Genomic DNA, 21,609 nt, shown 5'->3' with positions numbered 1-21,609 from the left:
CTTTGGAAATGGCAAATATAAAAAACTGAATTGCGATGTTTAACAATAGATAACACAGTAGTAAGTAATTTTATTTATTACATAAAAGTCCTCGCTTCTTCTCCTTCACACTCCAGCTTCTTCTTCAAATGTTCCTTCAATACTTTTAGAATGAAAAAACATGTCAAGGTAAAATCAAAACTCATAGATAAGTAAATAAGCTGGAACTCAGAAAAGGAAAAGAAATGTCAACTTGCCTTGGAATGGGTTAGGTTGAATGTGAGTCGAGGCCTAAGAGGGCCGAGCGGCCCGCGCCTGCGCCCTGACGTTAACATCTGACGTCTAACCATGTCTTGATTAAGCAGCAAGTCCAACTCCTGCAGTGAAAAAATCAGTGTTAGAGAGGGCTGTAGATATCATCAACTTTGAGGCGAGAATAGATGATTTAAACACATACATTTGATAGACCAAACGGCAGGTTAGCAGGGTCAGTACGATCCACATTGTTTTTACTAGCGTGCCTGTCCCACTCCTACATACAAACATATATATATAAGGCAAATGGCAAAATGTATTGTATTGAAACAAGCAGAGAGAGAGAGAGATGCGTACACCATATGCATGTTTTACAGACTTGAGATGGGTGGTGAAATCTTCAAGGTTTGGGGCAGCAACAAAGCATACTTCACAGAACCAGGGAGATTTAACACTGGAATTAACAACAAGGCTTGTTGTTGTCGTCTCCTGTTCATCTGAGAACAAGGCAGCCCAATCCCACTGTTTACACGGAAAGGGTGTGGCTGCTGGGTCACGGTGAGGATATGCAAGAAGAATTCTGAATCCCATATCTTCAAACTCGGAAAGTGTTTCTGCTAACCATCCCAGTTGCTCATGACCGTCTATGAGCATCATAGTACCCGGAGGAGCGTTCTCGTCGGCCCAATTATACAAATCCATTTGATATTCTGCGAAAAAAAAAAAAAAAAAAAAAAAAAAAAAAGTAAAAGCTGAATCTTAAATACTAACATCCAAATTAATTGGATTATACACACAGACAAAGGAAGAAAGATTCCAACCGTCCCCGTTTTTAAGAGCGATTCCGATGGAAGAGAGCCTCCTCATGACGTCTTCGCCAGGGACCTCTGTTAGTTTGTCGCCAATGGCAGTGATCGAGATCTCACCGTTGCGGCGGACGTAGCCGGACTTCTCCACCGCCGCTTGTATTCTCTGAACCACCATAAGAGGATCATGACCATCTGGAATCGGGCAGCTGCTGATGTTCCATAGCACAATAGCTTTCTGCGTCGCCATGTTCTCGATTTGGTTCATTCCCCTGCAAAATCAACATCGTAAATCTCGCAGTTAGATCTAATCGACGACGAGAGATTAGATTTCACACAGGTTGAATCATGATCACTGACCTCGATTCTGAAACGGCAAACGATGAGCAAGCGAAGCGAGGGATCGGATGAATGTCAGAGAGAGAAGGTCTAGCGGATGTATATATATTGGTTGCTTTCTCTGGGCCGATACGCGTGGCCCAATTGTCGCCGACCCTTCCATAAATAATCTTTTCCTTTTTCTCTTTTTGTCAACAATACATATACTTTTTTTTTTTGTTAACACAACAATACATATATCTAAATACAATAAATTATTTATATACAAATTAAGTTACTTCAATGAAGTACATAGGAACTTTTTTTTAAATATATATATTTAGAATCTATCTACTACTATAAAGAACAATATTCTCTCCTTTTCCTGTTGCCACGTCAGAAAATAAGGTAAAGAGATGACTACACGTGTCCTATTTTCTTAAAACGCACCGCATCATTTAATCTGATCTTTCGTTCATTCGGACTTTAATTTTGTTGGACCGTTTATTCTCTTCTTCGAGCCCAAACCACATATATTGGCTTCACCTTGATGAAACGCCGCGTTTCTATCAAAGTTAGGCCGACGATCTTTCATCTTCTTCGCCACAGCCGACATCGAATTTACGGTTCGCCTTACTCTTTAATCTCTGAGCATCTTCACCATAAAAGAGTGTCAGGAGTACGAGTGAGTTGAATAGTCTAGAAGAATCTATAATCTGATGAGTCATGCTTTCTCATAATCTGATGAGTCATGCTTTCTCTCTCTCTCTCATGATTTCTATTATCTGTTGGCTTTGTTTATTTTGTTCTAACTGAACAAACAGTACACATTGTGTCGAGAAAACAAGGTGGGATCTCGAATCCAGTAGCAGGTGAAGCTATGGTTCTGTGTTTTAACAGATTTTCGCGAACGCTACCATCCCGCACAAAACGCAGTTCAACTTCTCGGACACGTATCGAGAATGATACTGGAGTATTGGAATCAACGGCAAGCGTCTTCGATTCATAGTTTAGAGTCTGCTTCTATGAGATGATCCCGTCCAGGTCCATGATCGTTATTACCAAAGCTTTGTTAATCTCTTTTCTTAATTTGTTTCTCTTTGTTGTGTTCCTCTGATTAGATAAATCAGAAAACAAAAAAAACAGTTAAAATCTAAAGTTATCATGTTTAAAGAAAATATGGAATATTTTCACAGTTCCGACATGTTAGAAATAACAAAAAACAGTTTGAATAGAAATACATAAAAGTATATGTGAAACTATTTTTATTAATTTAAAAGAAATTCCATATAAAATAGTTCACTTTAAGCTTTAATACATGTTAACTGCCTGTCAGATATCGAGTGGAGATGTCCGTTACTGATGAAACCACTGAGGGCCTGTTCGTCTGTTTCGATGGGGTTATGACAAAACTGCATAGCATTAGAGCCAATGAAGCTGGCCATTTTTTGGTATGTCTTCAGTTCACCTTCCATGCTCCCTTTTACCTTATTTTGTCATGATAATGCATTCATCTCTTATTGACTCAGGCTGGCGAAGGAGTGAAACCGGAAGAAACACAGGCTCCTCCCTTTGTTGCAGCAATGGAAGGTAAAACCTACATATTCCAGGTGAGAGTTAGTTCCTACAACTTCAAAGCAAATCACCAAACCCTTACAATCTCCCGGTGTAAAACGGGACGAGGTGAAGCGTTTAAAAAGGGAGGCTGCTGAGACAGAAAGGAATCACTTAGAAGAATAAGAAGGCCCGAGAGAGAACAGAGCGTCAAGCTGCAGTGAGAGAGAGAGAGAAGCTGCTAGACTGAGAATAATGAGGCAAGAACAGGCACTTCATCTTGACGGATCTGAGAAAGGACCTAATGCTACACATGTAAGTTCTCTTTTCTTTGACACCCAAATCTTATACTTCGCTTATTAAAGTCTCTTTATAAATTCAGGAGTCAGCGGAAGTTGTTTGATTCTTTGTTGATGCTAAGATGAATTCTCTGGTAAGTTTTTTGGAGCAGCATAAATATATAAACGTTACATTTTTACATAGATGATTAGAAAACCTGTTTTATGTAATTAAATGGTCCCACTTTTTTTTTGTAATTCTCTCTCTCATGATTTCTACTCATCTAACTAAATGGTCCCACTTTTTTTTGAAAATTAGTCACTTTTTTTATTTTTTCGGGAATAGACATTTGAAACCTAAAAACTAATTAAAAATTCAGAAATTATCAAAGCCTCTTTTTCACATCGTCGCAATTTTCCGCCATATCCGGAGCAAGTGATTGTCGTCGCGGTTACACTGTCGTGGTCTGTTGTGGGTCATTGGGTTGGGTTTTTTTTCCGCCGTCGCAACAGTTCCTTCTCCGCCGCCGCAACACTTCTTTCGATATGATGTGTTGTGTCTCAATTCATCTTTTCTCGTCTTGATTCATCTTCGTCATGACCTTCATGCCTCTTTTATGCGCTCTGAAACTGGCATGATAAGCTTGAGAGCAACAATGGCTAATTTCGACATTTTTGCATATTTGATCCCTAAACTTATTGTTATTTATTTTGTAACCCCAATACTTTTTAAATGTAAAAATTGATCCCTAATTTTGTCTCAAAATTCAGAAATATTAAACTAAAGACACAACTAAATGACTTAAATGAACAAAAACAAATATGAAGTATCAAAAATATATGTACACCGAATTGTACGACAGTACACATGTACAACAAAAAACTAAGTACACAAATATTTTTACCATCCATATGTACAACAATACACATGTACATCAGATTCACATGTAACTAAAATCAAGTGCTAAAAATCATTAAGATTATTAGTTATGAATAAAAATGTGTGCATCAATTGTCATATATGTTACTTTAGTATGATTGATTTATTTTGTTTTTCATTTTGGCATTTTGAGTAAGCAACAATCAATCCATCTATATCTTAAAGACACCACATATTTCCAATCACCTTCTATGTACACGTGTACACGAAATACGGTGTACAAAATCACTTTGTACACAAAACAACAATCTTTCTACACGGAAGCATGCTCACATATTGAAACAAATCGATGGGACGAGATTTGCAGAAAAAAATTCACCAGCTGTACATGTGAATCTGATGTACATGTGTATTGTTGTACATATAGATGGTAAAAATATTTGTGTACATAGTTTTTTGTTTTACATTTGTACGGTCGTACAATTCGGTGTACATATATTTTTGATACTACATATATTTTTGATACTTCGTATTTGTTTTTGTTCATTTAAGTCATTTAGTTTAATATTTCTGAATTTTGAGACAAAATTAAGGATCAATTTTCACATTTAAAAGTATTGGGATTACAAAATAAATAACAATAAGTTTAGGGACCAAATATGTAAAAATATCGAAATTAGCCATTGTTGCTCTCAAGCTTATCATGCCAGTTTTAGAGCGCATAAGAGAGGCATGAAGATCATGGCGACAATGAATCACGACGAGAAAAGATAAATTGAGACACAACACATCATATCGAAGGAAGTGTTGCGGCGGCGGTTAAGGAACTGTTGCGACGGCGGAAAAAAAACCGACCCAATGACCCACAATAGACCACGACGGCAACCACTTGCTCTGGATACGGCGAAAATTGCGAAGATGTGAAAAAGAGGTTTTGATAATTTCTGATTTTTTTAATTAGTTTTTTGATTTCAAATGTCTAGTCCCGAGAAAATAAAAAAAAATGACTAATTTTCAAAAAAAAGTGGAACCATTTAGTTAGATGAGTGCCTCTAATTAAGAAAAACTACCTCAGTAATCATAATTGAAAACAATCTATTCAACGCAAAAATATATCGTAAACTTATTATATTATAATATATACCAATTTAGAATTGAAAACAAAATATTTTTATAAAAATAAATAAAAATAAAAACTCATACGGTTGCGTGGATCGAAATTTAGTATTGTTATTAAAAACTTAAAACTGTCTTTTGAATGTAAATAACTCATTTTTTAATAGTTCTATTCTACAAGACCCCCCACATTATGGCATCATTTATCGAAAAGACACGTTATGGGTCTATGGCACATATTCTATGCTGTTAAATCATAAGCTTAGTGCATAGTGAGTTACCCAAGACAGGAAACCACACACAATAAGCCCAAAGTTATTTCGGAAGAGTCTGTGCTTCGCTATGGATAAAAATATATATTATTTCTCAATGGGGCATATTATTTTGTCTACTTGACCCATTACCACATTATAAGTTTTATTTCCTTTAAATTAATTATAAGGTAATTTATTTTTATCCAGTGACACACAAAAAAAAACAACTTTAATATGACAAATACACATAACAATTTAGGGATTAGAATACACAATCCTCATTATGTACTAATTGCATTTCACTCTTACGTATACGATATGTGTAGTGCTAATTCATTAAACATCGGTCTCTCCTTACAATTTTAATTGATTTTAGTTTTGTGTTAAAACAGTTATTCAGTTTAAAATTTCAAAACATAAAGTTTTTTTTCGAATTTCAAATCCAACCTATATTTTATAAATTAGATGTTACAAATTATGTTTTAAATTTATACTATATTACATACTTTCATATGGTATAATTTAATTTCATATTTAAATAAAATACTATTTTATCGTGTTTGATTCTATTTTTGAAAAAAAAAAACAGAAAATATACAAGTAGTTTGCTTTCTGAAATATTAAAGTAATTTATTTATTTTGTTCATAATTAAGTTTTTTTCTAAATCTTAAAATATTATACAAAATTTAGTTACTTTTATTCTTAAACCGTAAAGTAAAATTTGAAATTTTAAAGATATGTTTTTCAAGTTGATAGATTTTTGAAATTCTGAAATATTAAAGTAATATATCTTATCAATATCTTATCATATATAATCCTTTTTTACCTAAAATTTTTTAAAAGACAAAATTTATTATCATATACATCTCTTGCAAATGCAAACCAAAAACACAAACCAAAAAATCATACAAAAATAATAACTTAGATCACAAGTAAAGTATATCCCTACGGACCGATCCCAGTATTATATACTTTCATATGGTATAATTTAATTTCATATTTAAATAAAATACTATTTTATTGTGTTTATTCTATTTTTGAAAAAAAAAACAGAAAATATACAAGTAATTCAAAAACGACTGACACTCTCTCTCTCTCTCTCTCTCTCTCTCTCTCTCTCTTTTTCACCGGTGTTTAGGCTCGCGATTGTTCGGGCTCTTGGCTCCGGCAAGTGGTTGCTCCCACAGAACCGTCTTGCTGGCTTATGATTCCTCAAACGCAGCCCACCCCTTTTTCTCTTCGCCGGAATTTTCGGTTCTGGTATTTTCTTTTGTCCTTCTCTCTTTTGGATCATTTCTTCTCCGGTATCAACTCGGTTCAGATGTGGTTGGATCATTAGATCTGGTGGCCTCCAATCCATCCCTTAATGTTAGGGTTGAATAGTCTTGCTCGTATATATATTCATCTTCTAAGATGATTTGAGTTTGATTGTGACTATTAGTCTAGCATACGTGTTATTCACAGTGACTTGTGAGGATTGGCGGCTCTTCGAGTTATAGATTGCGGTGGCTCCGTTTGAATCGGGTGTTTTCAAGCCGGTGGACTTTGATTTCTGTTGGTTGTTGCGCTTGCCCCGATGAGTATGTCTCCGGTGGTTTTCAGAGTTCCGGCGATCGGACGCGTTTGTGCTCTAAACGCGTGTTCACATCAACTTGTCGTTCGTACTGTGCAGCATACGTGTACTTTTCTATGGAGCAGGCTTTTGGCTGGGCCTATTTTGGCCCGTCTTGTTATGATTTGTCAGCCCATTTTGGGCCTTTGTTTTTTATATGTCTGGGCCTTTTTTATAATTCTTTGTCTATATTTAATAAAATTACAAAAAAAGAAACATAATAACGGTATGTATCATAGCACGTAAAAGAGAGAAGATCGTTAGTTTTATTGCTAAAATTGTTACAATATGCGCTATAATAGTATTATATATTTAGTGCCTTGTTAAACAACTTTGGGACGAGCAACATATTATATTAATAGATTATCTTGTTTTATTTTCGTTTCTTGAATTTTGTCATTTCAACTCATTAAAACATATATATGAATTGTTGTTTTGGACAGGAAGAAGCTATAAGGTGCAGTTTTTGTTTTTTAAAAAGAAGCTATTAAGGTAGAAATAAACAATATACTCATTTATGTACTAGTTGTATTTCACTCTTACGTATACGATATGTGTAGTAGTGCTTTGCTAATTCATTATACATCTGTTTGTCCTTAAAATTTTAATTGATTTTAATTAGTTTTGTGTTAAAATAATTATTCAGTTTTAAATTTCAAAACATGAAGTTTTTTTTTTAATTTCTAATTTCAACACCAACCTATATTTTTACAAATTATAATTTATATTTTACAAACGTAAAGTTTTGCGTGAACTCTGCTACTCTCTTCACGTCGCAGCGCGTGACCTCGCAGCATAGTTTTAAACCGTGCTCTCTACTCTACTAAATTATACTCGCAGCGCGTGAACTTCTGCCACTCTGCGACTGTACGGTACTAGGTAGGCTGCTCTGCTCATTATCTAAAAACAAACAACGTAAAAAAGGCGTCTCTGCTCCTTCAACGTCTCTCGTCTCTCGTCTTCCACACTTTATTGTTTTACAGAGAAGAAAAAAGAGAGTAACAATGGCGGAATTTGTGAAAACCGATCCACAGATAGTAAACGTCGGTCACATCGTGACGGAGGAAGATGGCATAGCTGTTCCCGAAGTTTCCGTAATGCTTAGCGGAAACTACGTCGACGTCGATTCTCCGTTCACCGGTAAAACCAAATCGTTTAGTTTTTTTTTTTTTTTTTTGATAAGTAATGATGACGTGGAATGATGACCATGTTGATCAATGTTCGTTGGGAGGGAGACGGAATTTAGGAGGATACCTGGGAGTCCGAGCCCCAAATGAGGATTGATTATCCAGAGCTGTTTCGGGGTGTCATTGGAGAGTTTGGTGATGTTAATTCGGGGTCGAATTCCTTGTTAGTGGGGGAGAATTGTAATGATCCACAATCTCCACTATCCCCACTATCTCCACCATCTCCACCATCCCCACCACTCCCACCATCTCCACTATCTCCACCATCTCCACCATCCCCAACTTCTTTAAAGAGAAAGAGAGAGAGGGGGAGAGAGAGAGAGAGAGAAAGAGAGAGAGAAAGAGAGAGAAAGCTCACCTGAGCTCGTCGCCGGAGCAACCGTGTGCCGTGATCACGTTCAGCTTGCCACCACCGATAAACACCCTAGGTAACCGCCGGAAACCGCATTCCTTAAGCTCAGTTTCGTTTCCGTTTAGTAAATCGCCCATAACTTCCTAACCATTGATCATCTCGTGCATCCAAGGCTATCATCGTGTTCCTCTCGTCGAGACGAAGCCGTAGACACCAACCACGCCTCAATCGGAGCCCGGACGAAGCCGCACGCGCCTCCCGAAGATTCGCCTCGGCGCGCGCGTGAAACACACGCGCCACCGCCGTCCGCCGGAGCCACCGCGAGTTCCGGCCACTCGCCGCCGTCACTGACCAACGTTCGCCGGAGCCGCCGTGACCGACCACCGTCCGTTCGCCGCCGAGAAGCGGCCGCCGCGTCGCCGCCTCGCCGCCGTCGCCGCCGTTGACTTTTCGGTAAGCCGCCGCGTCGCCGCCGCGTCGCCGTCGCCGCCGGTGACCGACACCGGTGACTCGCCAACTCGGCCGAGTCAACCGGTGAGTCAACTCGGTGACTCGGTCAACCGGTGGTTTGACCGGTTTAAATCGATTTCGATTCGGTTAGGTTAAACCGCTCGGTTAAAATCAATTGGAAATCGGTTAGGGAAAACCGGATTAATTAATTAATTAAATAATTAATCTTTGACCAGCGGGTTGACTTTCCCGTAAATACCCGTTTTAAACCGTTCGAAAGGCGTTCTGACTCGAAATTTCGATCTGATTTCAGATTTGGAGTCCATTTGAGCAGCTGGAGTTCATAAATACCACTTCTTATTATTGCTAAGGTGAGGGTCTATTCCCGAACTTCTCGTACACGGCTTAGGACCTCGAATAAATATAGTTTATTTCTAATGTGTTCCGTGTGTGTGAAATCGAGTCTATCATTGCTTGTTTAGTTTAGGTTCTTTGCATAAACCGGAACTAGGGGGTTAGAGGATTCAACATTGATTGTTTCACTTAATTTAAATTCTTAGCTAGGATTGTTTTTGTTTGGAGACGGATACAGAGACGGACTTCTGTATGCCGGATTGTATGGAGGTCACGGCCAACTTTAGTCGACCGGTTGAGCCGTAGACTGGAAGTGTCAATAAATCGTCTACGGGCGTGTGTTACCGAGCACTTTTTCGGTGTGTGTATGAACCGAGCACCTTTTTGGTAGTGTTTTGGCCTGTTAGTGGGCGGCGAGTGTGCACCTCGCTAGGACCATTGTTTGTTGCTTGAGTACTTTAGGTACTATGTTTGACATGCATTAGAATTAAATTATATTTATTCAGAGTGCTATGTCCGGGTCCATGGACTTCGGGGTGGCATCCCATACCTCACTGAGCGATTCCCCTGTCGCTCACCCCTCACTCTTCCCCCTTTCAGGTGAGACAAACAAGTATGTGATATTTGGACGGACTTGGTGCTACTGGACTTTTCTTTCGGATTTTATTTGGGCATGGGTGAGAGTTGTCGGGTTTATGGGCTTTTATATTACGGGATATTGTTGGTGACCCGTCGTCCTTAGTGTCAGGGAGACGGGTGTCACAATGTTGTATGATGACGCGTCGGGGGTGACACGCTGTCTTCCATATAGGAGGTGACGGGTGTTACAATTTGGTATCAGAGCGGAAATTCTTACTTATCAAAGCATTGTATTAAGCTGAATAAAGCCTTGTACGGTTTGAAACAATCAGGTCGAATGTGGTACAACAGATTATCAGAGTACCTAATGAAAGAGGGTTATAAGAACGATCCAGTAAGTCCATGTATTTTTATAAAGAGATTTGACAGCAAGGGCTTCGTGATTATGTCTGTCTATGTGGACGACCTGAATGTAATTGGAACCCCTGGAGAGATTTCCCAAATGGTCGAATGTCTAAAAAAAGAATTTGAAATGAAAGACTTAGGAAAAACTAAGTTATGTTTGGGACTGCAATTTGAGTATGTGGAAAATGGAATCCTTGTGCATCAAAAGACATATACAGAAAAGATACTCAAGCAGTTTAATATGGACAAGGCTCATTCATTGTCAAGTCCTATGGTCGTGAGGTCCTTAGACCTTGAGAAGGATCCATTCGGACCAAAGAAGCCGGACGAGGATATGCTCGGGCCGGAAATACCTTATCTAAGTGCCATTGGAGCCTTAATGTATTTGGCTAGCCATACAAGACCGGACATTAGTTTTGCCATGAGTTTACTGTCTAGATTCAGTTCATGTCCGACACTTAGGCACTGGAACGGAATAAAACATCTGTTCAGATATCTGCAAGGAACAACCGACCTCAGATTGTTCTATACCGATCGGCCAGGAGAGAACATGGCCGGATATGCAGATGCTGGGTACTTATCTGAGCCACACAATGCTAGATCTCAGACAGGTTACGTGTTTATACACAGTGGGGCTGCAGTAAGTTGGCGGTCCACAAAACAAACCTTAGTGGTAACATCATCTAATCATGCCGAGATCATAGCCATGTATGAAGCAAGCCGAGAGCTTGTGTGGTTGAGGAACATGACCGGCCATATCCTAAAGGAGAGTGGCTTGGCCGTGGGAAAGGAAAAGGAAGAACCAACGATCATCTATGAGGACAATGCAGCATGTATAGCTCAGCTCAAAGATGGATACGTTAAGGGAGATAGAACAAAACACATCTTGCCTAAGTTCTTCTTCACCCACGACCTGCAGAAGGCTAAAGAAGTTGAAGTGGTTCAGGTTTGGTCCAGTGACAATTCGGCCGATCTGTTCACTAAGTCTCTGCCGACCTCAACGTTCAGGAAGCTGGTTCATCAGATAGGAATGCGCCAGTTGAAGGATCTTCAGTGATGCCTTCATCGGGGGAAGTATCATGTGTTGTACTATTTTTCCTGTCTACGGTTTCCATATTTTCCCACCTTGGGTTTTTGGTTTTCCTAGAGAGGTTTTAATGAGGCAACGTCGTGCATGATACAAACCCATATGGTTATAGCATCCAAGGGAGAGTGTTATAAATCATGGAGTGGATTGCTATTAACCAAGATCAGAAGAGAAGGCCCAAGAGCCATGTCTAGGCCCAGCCGTGGCCGTGACCAAGAGGAGAGAGAGTCGGCGTCCGAGGAGAGAGAGTCGGCCTATCCCTTGGCCGATTTTAGACTTAGGACGTTTTCCATTTTTCTGTTTTAGATCTTTTTTTATTTCATGTTTTATTAGGTTTTGGATAATTTACTTTTTCCTATACTTTGCAATACTTACATAAGGAACCTCTATTGTTCACTAATAAAACACAGACAATTCTCCATTCTTTTACAACAAAAGATAAATAATACTTGTTTTCAAAGGAAGGAATCATCAATTTACTAGCGCTTTCAAACACGCAAGGAAAAAATCATCACTTCATTCTCTATATAACTAAATGAAATTCAAATGATATCAATATTATCGTTATGGCAAAACAGAGCAACCTAAACATTTTCTTAGATGGGTTTGCACATATCTTAGAAGAACAATGGCAAGTTGATGTGCTGCTCAAGGCAGGAGACAGCGATCCAGATGCAGCAATCTCCGCCCACAAACTTGTTCTGGTCTTTACTTCTTCCTTTTCTTTTTTTTTTGGTCAATCACTTCTTCCTATTTCTTTTTTTTGTTATCTGGTTTAGAAAACAATATTTGACACACTATAATATTTTGTATTACTCATTCTGTTTCATAATACAAGTTGTTTTAGTAATATTTCTTTTAGTTTCAAAATATTAGTTGTTTATGCATTGTAATCCAACTTTTGGTATTGGATATTATTTGACCCATTAAAATATATAGATTTTTGATAATTGGTTGAAGAGTGAATTTTGGAGAGTGACCCTCTTACTTGATATTTGAATAGGCTGCAAGATCAAAGGTCTTTAAGAAGATGCTGGAGGAGGATGAGTGCAAGACTTCGTCTGAGAAAGAGATAATCACTCTCTCGGAGATGAAACACGAAGAGCTAAAGGCTTTAGTAGAGTTCATATACAGTAATGGCTCAACGCTTTGTGCAGCAGGGCATGCTCGATCACTTTATCTAGCAGCGGATAAATATGAGATCCCGCATCTACGAACCTGAGCAGAAACAAACTTATATCTTTTCTGAATGCATCTAATGCTCTTGACGTTTATGAGCTTGCCCAAATCCCTTTCGATGACGCACTAAACAATGCTGCCTTAAGCTGTATCCGAATGAATATAGCTACAATTGCTTACTCTGATGAGCTCAAGCTGTTTGCAGAGAGTAACCCAAATCTTACTGTGGAGATAATGAAGGCCTGTGTTGAACGGAGTAGAATTAGAAACTACACTTGCATTCCTGATGAGTAGAAGCTAGTGAAGCATGTGTCGGGGCCAAAATTGCTTTAAAATCTTAAGGGGCCAATACTTAATTCGTGTAAAACGTCTATAGCTCTATTGATAATTGTCTTTGTGTGCATATTTAAGAACATGGGTTCAAATCTATGTGTATATACTCCCTCTGGATTTAAATGTATGATGTTTAAGGTTTTACACACATATTAAGAAACAATAAATACACTATTTTAATTGTTACTTTTTGGTTATATCAATAAAGTTTCACCACTCATAATTTTACTTTTTAATTTATGTTTAAATTTTAAAAATAAATACATTAATTATATCTCAAAATATCATACATTTGTATACAAAATAAAAAGATAGAACATCATACATTCGTATCCGGAGGGAGTATTTTTGAAAGCTAATAGTTAATGTGCCAAACAAAAATTTATGCTTGAGGGCCTAAAATATTCAACCACGGCCTTGACTGTTGATTACCAATAATGTAGCTTTCGTTCTTTTACTATGACATACCACAAATCGGTTCATTTTTCTATGGGATTGTACTTATTTATTGTTTTCACAAACTTGACAAACTCTAAATTTACTCGTGCAATTCGTATATCAATGATTATGAAATATTACTCCCTCTGTTCCTAAAATATGTATGTTCTGGAAAAAAAAATTGTTTCAAAAAAATACATTTTTTACTTTTTCAATGTATGATTTTATGAAAAATTGTAAGTTTCAAAAAAATTAATAGTGTTTATTGAATTTCTATTGGCTAAAAATTATGAAAAATTGTTATTCACAAAAAACAGTGCATATTTAATGAGTTTTCTTAATATATGTGAAAAGTCTAGAATATGCATCTTTTAAAAAGAGAGGGAGTATATTTTCTTATGTGAATGAGAAAAAAAAAACAATTACGAATATATATTGCTTACTATCAGTCTATCAAGCAAGCAAACATTGTTTTTTATAATACAATCATATTAGCACAAAATTTTGCTGATGAAAAATAAATTATTTATTGTACTGTTTGGTGATCCGACCGGTCTAGGAAAGCGAGCTGCACCGCGATCCAACGAGGTCGGTAAGACTAGCTTCCGTCCTATGTCGCAGGGACCAGGAACACCGCATATAAAGTTTTGGACTCTCGGTTTTGTTAGAGTGACCGTTTCAGACCCGGTTTGGTAGCTTTCTAGTGGGTTGTTAGATGGTTCACACTGCTCAAAGATGTTGGGAGTGGCTTCAGTGACGTCGTGATAGTCTTTGTTGTATTCAGAGACCAAAGAGTCTCCAACGGCAACTCCAAACACTGCCACAAGAATCATCAAAGAAGCGAATAAGTTGTTGGTCTTGATCAAAGACATGATAGATGTTCTGTTCTTCTTTTTTGTTAGGAACGAGAGAGCTAAGCAGGCAAGGAAACACAAGTTTGGAAGGGATATATGAAGTTTTGAGTTTGTTTGGTTAGACGTTGAGAGGACGCCTAAGATGTTTATATAGAGCCCTAGCTATCGCTTGAGCTAATAAACCTTTTCGCTTTAGTAATCTGAATATTTTTATATTTCTGTAACTAATCAAGTATATCACATGGTTAATTCCTATTTGCTTAGGTCCGTTCCTATCGTTTTCCGTATATAAGATAGATAGATACCAATCATTAATTGTCAACTTTGGATTTCCTTTACTAATTTTTTTTGTATATTCAATTTTATCACTTAATTGCTTTTTTTTTAAATGGTTGTAACAGATTTTCCTCCTGCAATTGCTTTATTTTAATCTACTTTAGGGCCATAACTTTTGTTCCTAAAACTATACATATATATTATTAAACCAATCCTCTTTTTGATTAATCTATTCTTCAAACATATAATTTTAAAATTTCTTTGCATTTTGATCACTTCTATTTCATTGTTTCCGAAATTTTTAATAAATATTTTGTTAGAGCATTTATATCGCTTAAATTCCTCAAAAATTCTTAACCAAAAAAATTAATATTTTAATTTAATTTAGTCAGGTAAATAAATATATATTCTTAAGAAGACAAGTGTTTCATATGGTTTTTGATGAAATTCTCAAAACTTCTGATTTCAAAATTTCTATCCATTTTTCGTATTTTTCTTTAACTAAAAGATATTTTTAACATGAGATATTTTGTTGTATTTATTCCAACTTCTGATTTTATTATATTACTAGTGTGCCCCCGTGTGCTACGCACGGAAATAATGTTTGTTTATAAATAAAATCAAATTTTAGCTATATATATCCATAACTAAAAGTTAGTATAAAATTTAGCTAAATAAAATAAAAATAGACATAAAAATATTTCATATTTATACTAAAATATTAACACATTATTACTGAGTAGCCCACAAACATATAAAAACTAAGTTACATCTGTTTAGTTTTTTACATTGTTATAAATTAGTTCGTTGCATACAAATATTAGTTTGAAGTTTTCTTGATTTATTTCTATCTTGCTCTTCTTTCCAGTACTTTTTTCTCATAATCAACATGCTCTGTGAGCAATCTGTCTTTGGCTTTTACATCGATTAATTCATTCAATATCTGCAAATAATCTTACAAATTCAATTAAAACAGTAAAAAAAATCAGCATGTAGCACATAAACATCATTATACGAAAACAAATCAGGTACATAACAATAGAAAATAATTTAAATAATCAAATTTACTTGCACTTTAGTTTGAAAATATGTGATCTTTACTATTTACTTAATAGTGCTACTAGGTGTTTTCCTGCACCATGTGCAGTAAATTTTTTTTTAAATCTAACTTATATTTAAAAATAAATTTAATCAAATATTATAGATTTACTATTTTCTTACTAATATTTGATATAGATTTGATATATATTAAATCAATTTGTATAAAACTAATAAAAATGATATAACATTGTATAATTATCAAAATTTTAGTTTAAACAATATTTATAAAATTTGTAGGTATATAAAAAACTAATAATCTTACGATTAGATATTTAAATTTTTAAAAAATTGTAGAAATTTTTGAAAGCTTTATAATTACACAAAAATAATAATATTTCGAAATTTGAAATGTTATATATGAATATATTTATTTTATAGATGATGTATGAGCTATTACAATATTTTAAAAAAGTTTACCAAAAATAAATATCAATATTAAATTTAATATATGAATTATTACCATATTCTAATAAGTTTGCCAAAAATATAAATCAACATTAAATGAAATTATCCATGTCATATTTTTCCGGAAGTCATGTCATCAATTTCAGTAGCCATGTCATATTTGTTTTGTGAAATTGATTGTAGAGAGGACATGTGGCAAAATCACTTCGCAAATATAGTCTAGGGGATAGTTTTTAAATCTAAATGACATAGATGACTAAACATTGATTAAATACTATAATTGAAAGGAAATTGTGAAAAATATGATCCTAATTGTCACTTAAATCAAGTAAAGTTTCTCAAAATTATTAACATTTACATAATCACAAAATCATATACTTGATAATACAAAAACATTATAGAGATTCTCGTACTGAGCGTTCATGGGTTTCTAGACATTACCTTTTTTGAAGTTAGACATCACCTTCTTATGGTATATTTCAATTCCGGCTCCAGTGAAGATGAATCCTAGCAACACATATACTTGCAGAGCATAGACTATATATGTATCCACCACAACATGATCACAGGATGTAATAATGACTTAAAAGTATTAAGCACATACCAAAATGTATAGCAATATCCAAGAATAGTTTTTAAATGGTAAATAGATGTTGAGACTTACTTTTGGTGAAGAAACTCTAGAGTTCCATATTTAACTGAATCACCTTGCGGGTGCTTCTGCTTCCTTTGTACTTTTTTGTTTCATTCTCCTCTGTTTCTCCTCAAATCTTCTTCCGTATTGAATGTTCCTAATATCAGAAACCACACCTACATACATAAAACTACTTACCTTTCAGATATAAAGTTGAAACAAAGAACTTTGGATTGGATACTAACAGATATGTGTGTTTTTAATTGCATATCATTTTGATATACAATAATTAATTTCTTAATAACTTAATAGCTAGTTAACAAGAAAACAAAAGTGAGAGAAATTTCTTCTTGTATAGTTAAAAACAATGCAATCAATGTAAAATAAAATGGATTTGACAATAAATTCATATTTAGTTATAACGTGGCTTTAGATTACAAACCAAACATGATTAAATCTCTAGTTTTCATGAGGGTAATCAGCAAGGAATGATCAATTATCAAGCCTTGTAAAATATTTCTTTGTTCTGAACCTGGTTTGAGATCCATGCTATAATGGCATATTATCCAAAGAAATATAACCACGAATGATCAACACAACTTTAAAACTAAAGTTATTTTTGTAATTAACTCACCTGGAAATTATAAGTTGAATATCCAACAACTTTCTAGCTTTTCTTCCATTCTTTTTTAGAAAGAATCAGTTGAGAAAGATGGGTATAATCCAATGACATCTTCGCTTTGTTTCCTGCAAAAGTGATCACATATTACTTAGGTGAAATATATGTATAGAACACGGAATCGAGTTGAAGAGAAGTGCCTAAACCTCTATCAACTGCAACAACTAAGAATTGAGGAAATAGAGGAAAAATGATGCAAGAGAGACATGGAGAGCAAGGAAGGATGAAGTACAATTCCTCATCAGTTTTATGCTAGATTTGTGCATATGGGAAGAAAGATCGTGGATGAGGAAAGAAAAATTGTGGGTTGTAACCGTTGATACGTAACATTCATCTTGTTTAAATTAATCTTTTATTGATTTTTATAAATGTTGATTATGTGTAAAATTTTGATTGGTGATATTACTTGTGCTTTAGTATATAAGGGATCCTTAGATAAAACGCACAACTTTGAAAACTCGTAATCACTACCGTATTTGTCGCCACCAACCCGAGACGTCTCATAACCTCCACAAGAACCTCATCCATGACGATCCGTACCTACATGGCTATATCTCAGCAACATCCACGACTCCACCGATTCCTCAGGATTCTCAATAAATTTTTATTAGGGGGTGTTATTGAATACTTAGTTTTATTTGATTCTCAATAAATTTTTACCACTTATATTTTAATTTATGTTTTTGTTTTAAAGCAAGATGTATTAAATTAAATTTTAACATCAATGTTTTGTATACAAATAAAAAGACTAAAACATCAATCATTTGTATATGAAAGAATGATGCCGGAAAAAAATTGTGTTAAAATATACTAATATTTTGTTATATTTGTGAATATTAGTTAAGTTATAATAAATATCTGAATGTCAAATATTTATAGAATGTTTTTATTGCTCTATTTACATTTGAAATATAATATATAAATAATATAATTTAGAAAATAATAATTAGAGGTGTCAAATTTAAATACTAGACAACAATTCATTGATTAACTTGTACTATATCAAATGATTTATATATGTACATATATAATGATAATTGATACAGTAATGATAAAAATAACTAAATAACCGAAAATACTTATTTTCAAAAACAACGCTGATTGGTCATTGTGTTGGTTCCCAAGAGAAACGCAAAACAAAAAATTAGGCTTTTAAAATTCTCTTCTCCATTCCCCAAGTATTGGAAATAAGGAAGCGATGTTAAGTTAGTTGACCATGGTAACTTGATTCTCTATATAACTCAATCGAATTCAAGTGATCAAAATATCATATAGCTATGGCAACAGATACCAACGTAAGCATTTTCTTAGATGGATTTGCGCATATCTTGGAAGAACAATGGCAAGTTGATGTGCTGCTCAAGGCAGGTGACAGCGATCCAGATGCAGTGATCTCCGCCCACAAGCTTGTTCTGGTCTCTAGTACTTCTTCCTATTTATTCCTATTTATCTGGTTCAATAAACAATAACACTTGACCCTCTTCTTGATATTTTAATAGGCCGCAAGATCAAAGGTTTTTAAGAAGATGCTGGAGGAGGATGAGTGCAAGACTTCGTCAGGGAAAGAGATAATCACTCTCTCGGAGATGAAACATGAAGAGGTAAAGGCTTTAGTAGAGTTCATATACAGTAGTGGCTGTGGCTCAACGCCTTGTGCAGAGCATGCTCGATCACTCTATCTAGCAGCGGACAAATATGAGATCCCACATCTACGAGACCTATGCAGAGACGAACTTATATCTTCTCTGAATGAGTCTAATGCTCTTGACGTTTATGAGCTTGCCCAAATCCCTTTCGATGACGAACTGAACAATGCTGCCTTAAGCTGTATCCAAATGAATATAACTACCATTGCTTACTCTGATGAGCTCAAGCTGTTCGCAGAGCGCAACCCAATTCTTACAGTGGAGATAGTGAAGGCTTGTGTTGAACGGAGTAGAAGTAGAATCTACAGATACTAGCTTTCGTTCTTTTTACTATAAAATACCACAAATCCGTTCATTTTTATGGGATTGTACTTATTTATTGTTTTCACAAACTTCATCGTGAAATTCGTATATCAATGATTATGAAACATTATATTTTCTTATGTAAATGAGAAAAAAAAAAGTTACGAATATATATATATATATTGCTTCAAAAAAAAAATAGACATTCGGCTGGGAGCGAGAGAGAGAGAGAAACGCGTGTGAGGGAAGCCCCGCCGTCCGGCTGTGCGTCTGCGCGCGTGCCGGCGCCGGTGGCTCCTTCCGTGTCGATTCAGTCTAGGTCTCCCTCTGTGAGCGTCGATCTGCTGTCCTCTCCGATATATTTTCGGATCTGGGCGAGGGTTTTTGCCGTCGGAAGAACTCTGCTTACAGCGGTCTTCAAACGGTGGTAACCTACCCTTCTCTGGATTCGTGGTGAGGAAGAAGGACGTGGCTAGTCGCGACAATTTTAGTTTGAAGTTAGGGTTTATTCCGGGAGGCGGAGACTCTGATAGCTACGCCGGCGCCGTTTAAGTTTCCGGGGGTGGAGGCTTCTTCAGCTCTGCGTCGCCGGTAAAGTCTCCGGGAGGTGGAGGCTCTCTCAGCTCTGCGTCGCCGGATTGTGTTCCGAGGGGTGAAGGCGTCCTTTACCTTGCCTCGTCAGTTTCTGGTTCTTCTTCTGCTTAATCTTTAGAATAGTTTTAGGGCTTTTGTGTTTTTTGGTTTTTCTCTGGTGTTGGCGGTGGAGATCCTAGGTTGTTCTCTCGCTGGAGGTAGAGAGAGGTGTCCGTATCAAGATGGTGAAGGTTTGTGAGCCGATTATGTTACTCTGGTGTGTGCTCGAACGGTGGCGGTGACGATCTCGCTCCGGCGATTGATCTCTCCGGTAAAGATTATACAAGAGTAAAAGACGGCGGTGGTTAAGAGTGAGTGGAGGTCATGGGCTCCGGTTTGTCACGGTGAGGCATGTTCCTGTAATGGCCGGTGAGACGCGTCGGTGCTCCGACGTAGGTTTTCCCGGTGGTGGCGATGTTCGCGGTGTCGTTCCTCGTGGTAGGGCGATTCTCTTGCCTGCGATGTTGGGTTGGATGTTTAACGGGCTTGGGCCTAAGCGGTTTGGGTATTTGCATTTCTGGGCTGTGTGTTTTGAGCTTTTTCTAAGTTTGTAAGGTCTTTGGGCTTTGGCCTTGTTTTAATAAAATTCAATTTGGGAAAAAATATATATATATATTGCTTATCAAGAAAAAAAAGTTACGAAAATCTGTTGAGTACGTGAATAGGGAGGCAAGGTCACAAGCATCTGAGAACATGTTCAGAGATCTAGAACCATTGTCTGAAGCCGTAGACAAAACACAAGCAACCACCACATCTTCAACTAAAGAAATCCAGTCCTCGAGACTTCGATATATTGAGATTTGGAGGATAGCAGATTTGGAATCAACTTTCTTTAAACACAAAACCATTGAATGGTCAATAAACGCTCGCAAGGCTAAAGCCAATGAGCTTTTCAAGACTCGCTCCATAAAGAACATTATATTTTCTTATGTAAGACTCAAGGATTGATTTCATATTGTGATAAAATCGATTCAGGAGCAAGACCATTAGGAAACGGGAAATCCACCACGTCCCAGAAGACACGCATGCATGAATATGATTCGTATGACATAACTTAGAAGGGTTTCGTCTGGAAGAAGGATAAAGTAGGGCAGCTAAACCTTTTTCCTTTAGAAATCTGAAGTTTTTACATGGATTTACACATTTCACACCTAGAATCCCATTGCCTATCATTGTTCACAAAAACAGGAGGCGTATCCTTAGGCTATCTCGAAGCATTGATTCCACTAGTGCATATCTAAGTTATAAGAGCATCTCCAATGTAAAAATCCATTTTTTCCTTCAAAAGTGAAAATGGAGTAAAATTGCTCCAATCCTACTTCATTTCCCACTCCATTATGAAGTGATGAACAAACAAAAAATAAACTACTCCATTTATGGAGTAAATTTCATTATGGAGTGAGATATGGAGTCGGGTTGGAGCATTCCTTACTCCATATCCACTTTTACTCCATTTTAGAGGAAAAAATGGAGTTGGGATGGAGATACCCTAACTCATTACCCAACCTATTTATACCTACGTGAACCATCTGAACCATCTCGTCAAAGTTCAAGCCTTCCTTAATGGTAAATAACTTACCTCCTGCTCTTGTATTCACCATGAATTTCCATGAATCTTTTTTCATCATACACTCTCCTAAAGCTCCAGCCAAATGCAACAT

The 21,609-nt window shown here is 36.3% G+C and overlaps 2 protein-coding genes, 2 long non-coding RNA genes and 1 pseudogene across 8 annotated transcripts; 3 read left to right on the top strand and 2 right to left on the bottom strand.

Annotated features, from left to right (window-relative positions):
* Position 1: 1 nt before the first annotated feature.
* Positions 2–1,574, bottom strand: LOC106406024. 2 transcript variants are annotated; one of them, XM_013846609.3, is made up of 6 exons: positions 1,401–1,574; positions 1,056–1,312; positions 592–944; positions 437–511; positions 237–356; positions 2–142 (listed from the first exon to the last, which is right to left on the bottom strand). In XM_013846609.3, exons 2-6 carry the CDS (start codon positions 1,306–1,308, stop codon positions 137–139), a joined length of 807 nt encoding a protein of 268 aa, XP_013702063.1. In that variant the 5' UTR covers positions 1,309–1,312; positions 1,401–1,574; the 3' UTR covers positions 2–136. The 2 variants fall into 2 exon arrangements, with proteins under 2 accessions (XP_013702063.1, XP_048609959.1); XM_048754002.1 differs by having other exon boundaries at positions 2–356.
* A 151-nt stretch (positions 1,575–1,725) lies between these two features.
* On the top strand, positions 1,726–9,413 carry LOC106406026. Its single transcript, XR_002658074.2, has 6 exons — positions 1,726–2,043; positions 2,183–2,402; positions 2,695–2,809; positions 2,888–3,227; positions 3,295–9,045; positions 9,356–9,413. It is a non-coding gene; the product is annotated as an uncharacterized LOC106406026 (long non-coding RNA).
* Positions 9,414–11,784: 2,371 nt separating this feature from the next.
* On the top strand, positions 11,785–13,159 carry LOC106406025 (annotated as a pseudogene).
* Positions 13,160–13,822: 663 nt separating this feature from the next.
* Positions 13,823–17,685, bottom strand: LOC106406027. 4 transcript variants are annotated; one of them, XR_001281475.3, is made up of 5 exons: positions 17,513–17,680; positions 17,322–17,434; positions 16,718–16,863; positions 16,495–16,590; positions 15,234–15,490 (listed from the first exon to the last, which is right to left on the bottom strand). It is a non-coding gene; the product is annotated as an uncharacterized LOC106406027 (long non-coding RNA). The 4 variants fall into 4 exon arrangements; XR_007322200.1 differs by lacking the exon at positions 15,234–15,490 and adding an exon at positions 13,823–14,234 and having other exon boundaries at positions 16,495–16,863; positions 17,513–17,685; XR_002658076.2 differs by having other exon boundaries at positions 15,234–15,501; positions 16,495–16,863; positions 17,513–17,682.
* Positions 17,686–18,083: 398 nt separating this feature from the next.
* LOC106403799 (putative BTB/POZ domain-containing protein At2g40440) lies at positions 18,084–19,447 on the top strand. The gene is made up of 2 exons (XM_013844587.2): positions 18,084–18,781; positions 18,866–19,447. The coding sequence occupies exons 1-2, from the start codon at positions 18,644–18,646 to the stop codon at positions 19,325–19,327; spliced, it is 600 nt and encodes a 199-aa protein (XP_013700041.2). The 5' UTR covers positions 18,084–18,643; the 3' UTR covers positions 19,328–19,447.
* The last annotated feature ends 2,162 nt before the right edge of the window (positions 19,448–21,609 follow it).

The sequence above is a fragment of the Brassica napus genome, chromosome C4, assembly GCF_020379485.1.
Source record: "Brassica napus cultivar Da-Ae chromosome C4, Da-Ae, whole genome shotgun sequence".
Taxonomy (NCBI): domain Eukaryota; kingdom Viridiplantae; phylum Streptophyta; class Magnoliopsida; order Brassicales; family Brassicaceae; genus Brassica; species Brassica napus.
The sequence above is the reverse complement of the archived record's forward strand: the minus strand, read 5'-3'. Positions and strand labels throughout refer to the sequence as shown.

Excerpts from the sequence above, each read along its gene's own strand:
- LOC106403799 (XM_013844587.2), top strand. The coding sequence starts at position 18,644 with ATGGCAACAGATACCAACGTAAGCATTTTCTTAGATGGATTTGCGCAT. Across the intron at positions 18,782-18,865 it reads CCGCCCACAAGCTTGTTCTG|GCCGCAAGATCAAAGGTTTT; the intron begins GTCTCTAGTACT and ends ATATTTTAATAG.
- LOC106406024 (XM_048754002.1), bottom strand. The coding sequence starts at position 1,308 with ATGAACCAAATCGAGAACATGGCGACGCAGAAAGCTATTGTGCTATGG. Across the intron at positions 512-591 it reads CTGTAAAACATGCATATGGT|GAGTGGGACAGGCACGCTAG; the intron begins GTACGCATCTCT and ends GTTTGTATGTAG. Across the intron at positions 357-436 it reads TGCCGTTTGGTCTATCAAAT|GAGTTGGACTTGCTGCTTAA; the intron begins GTATGTGTTTAA and ends TTTTCACTGCAG.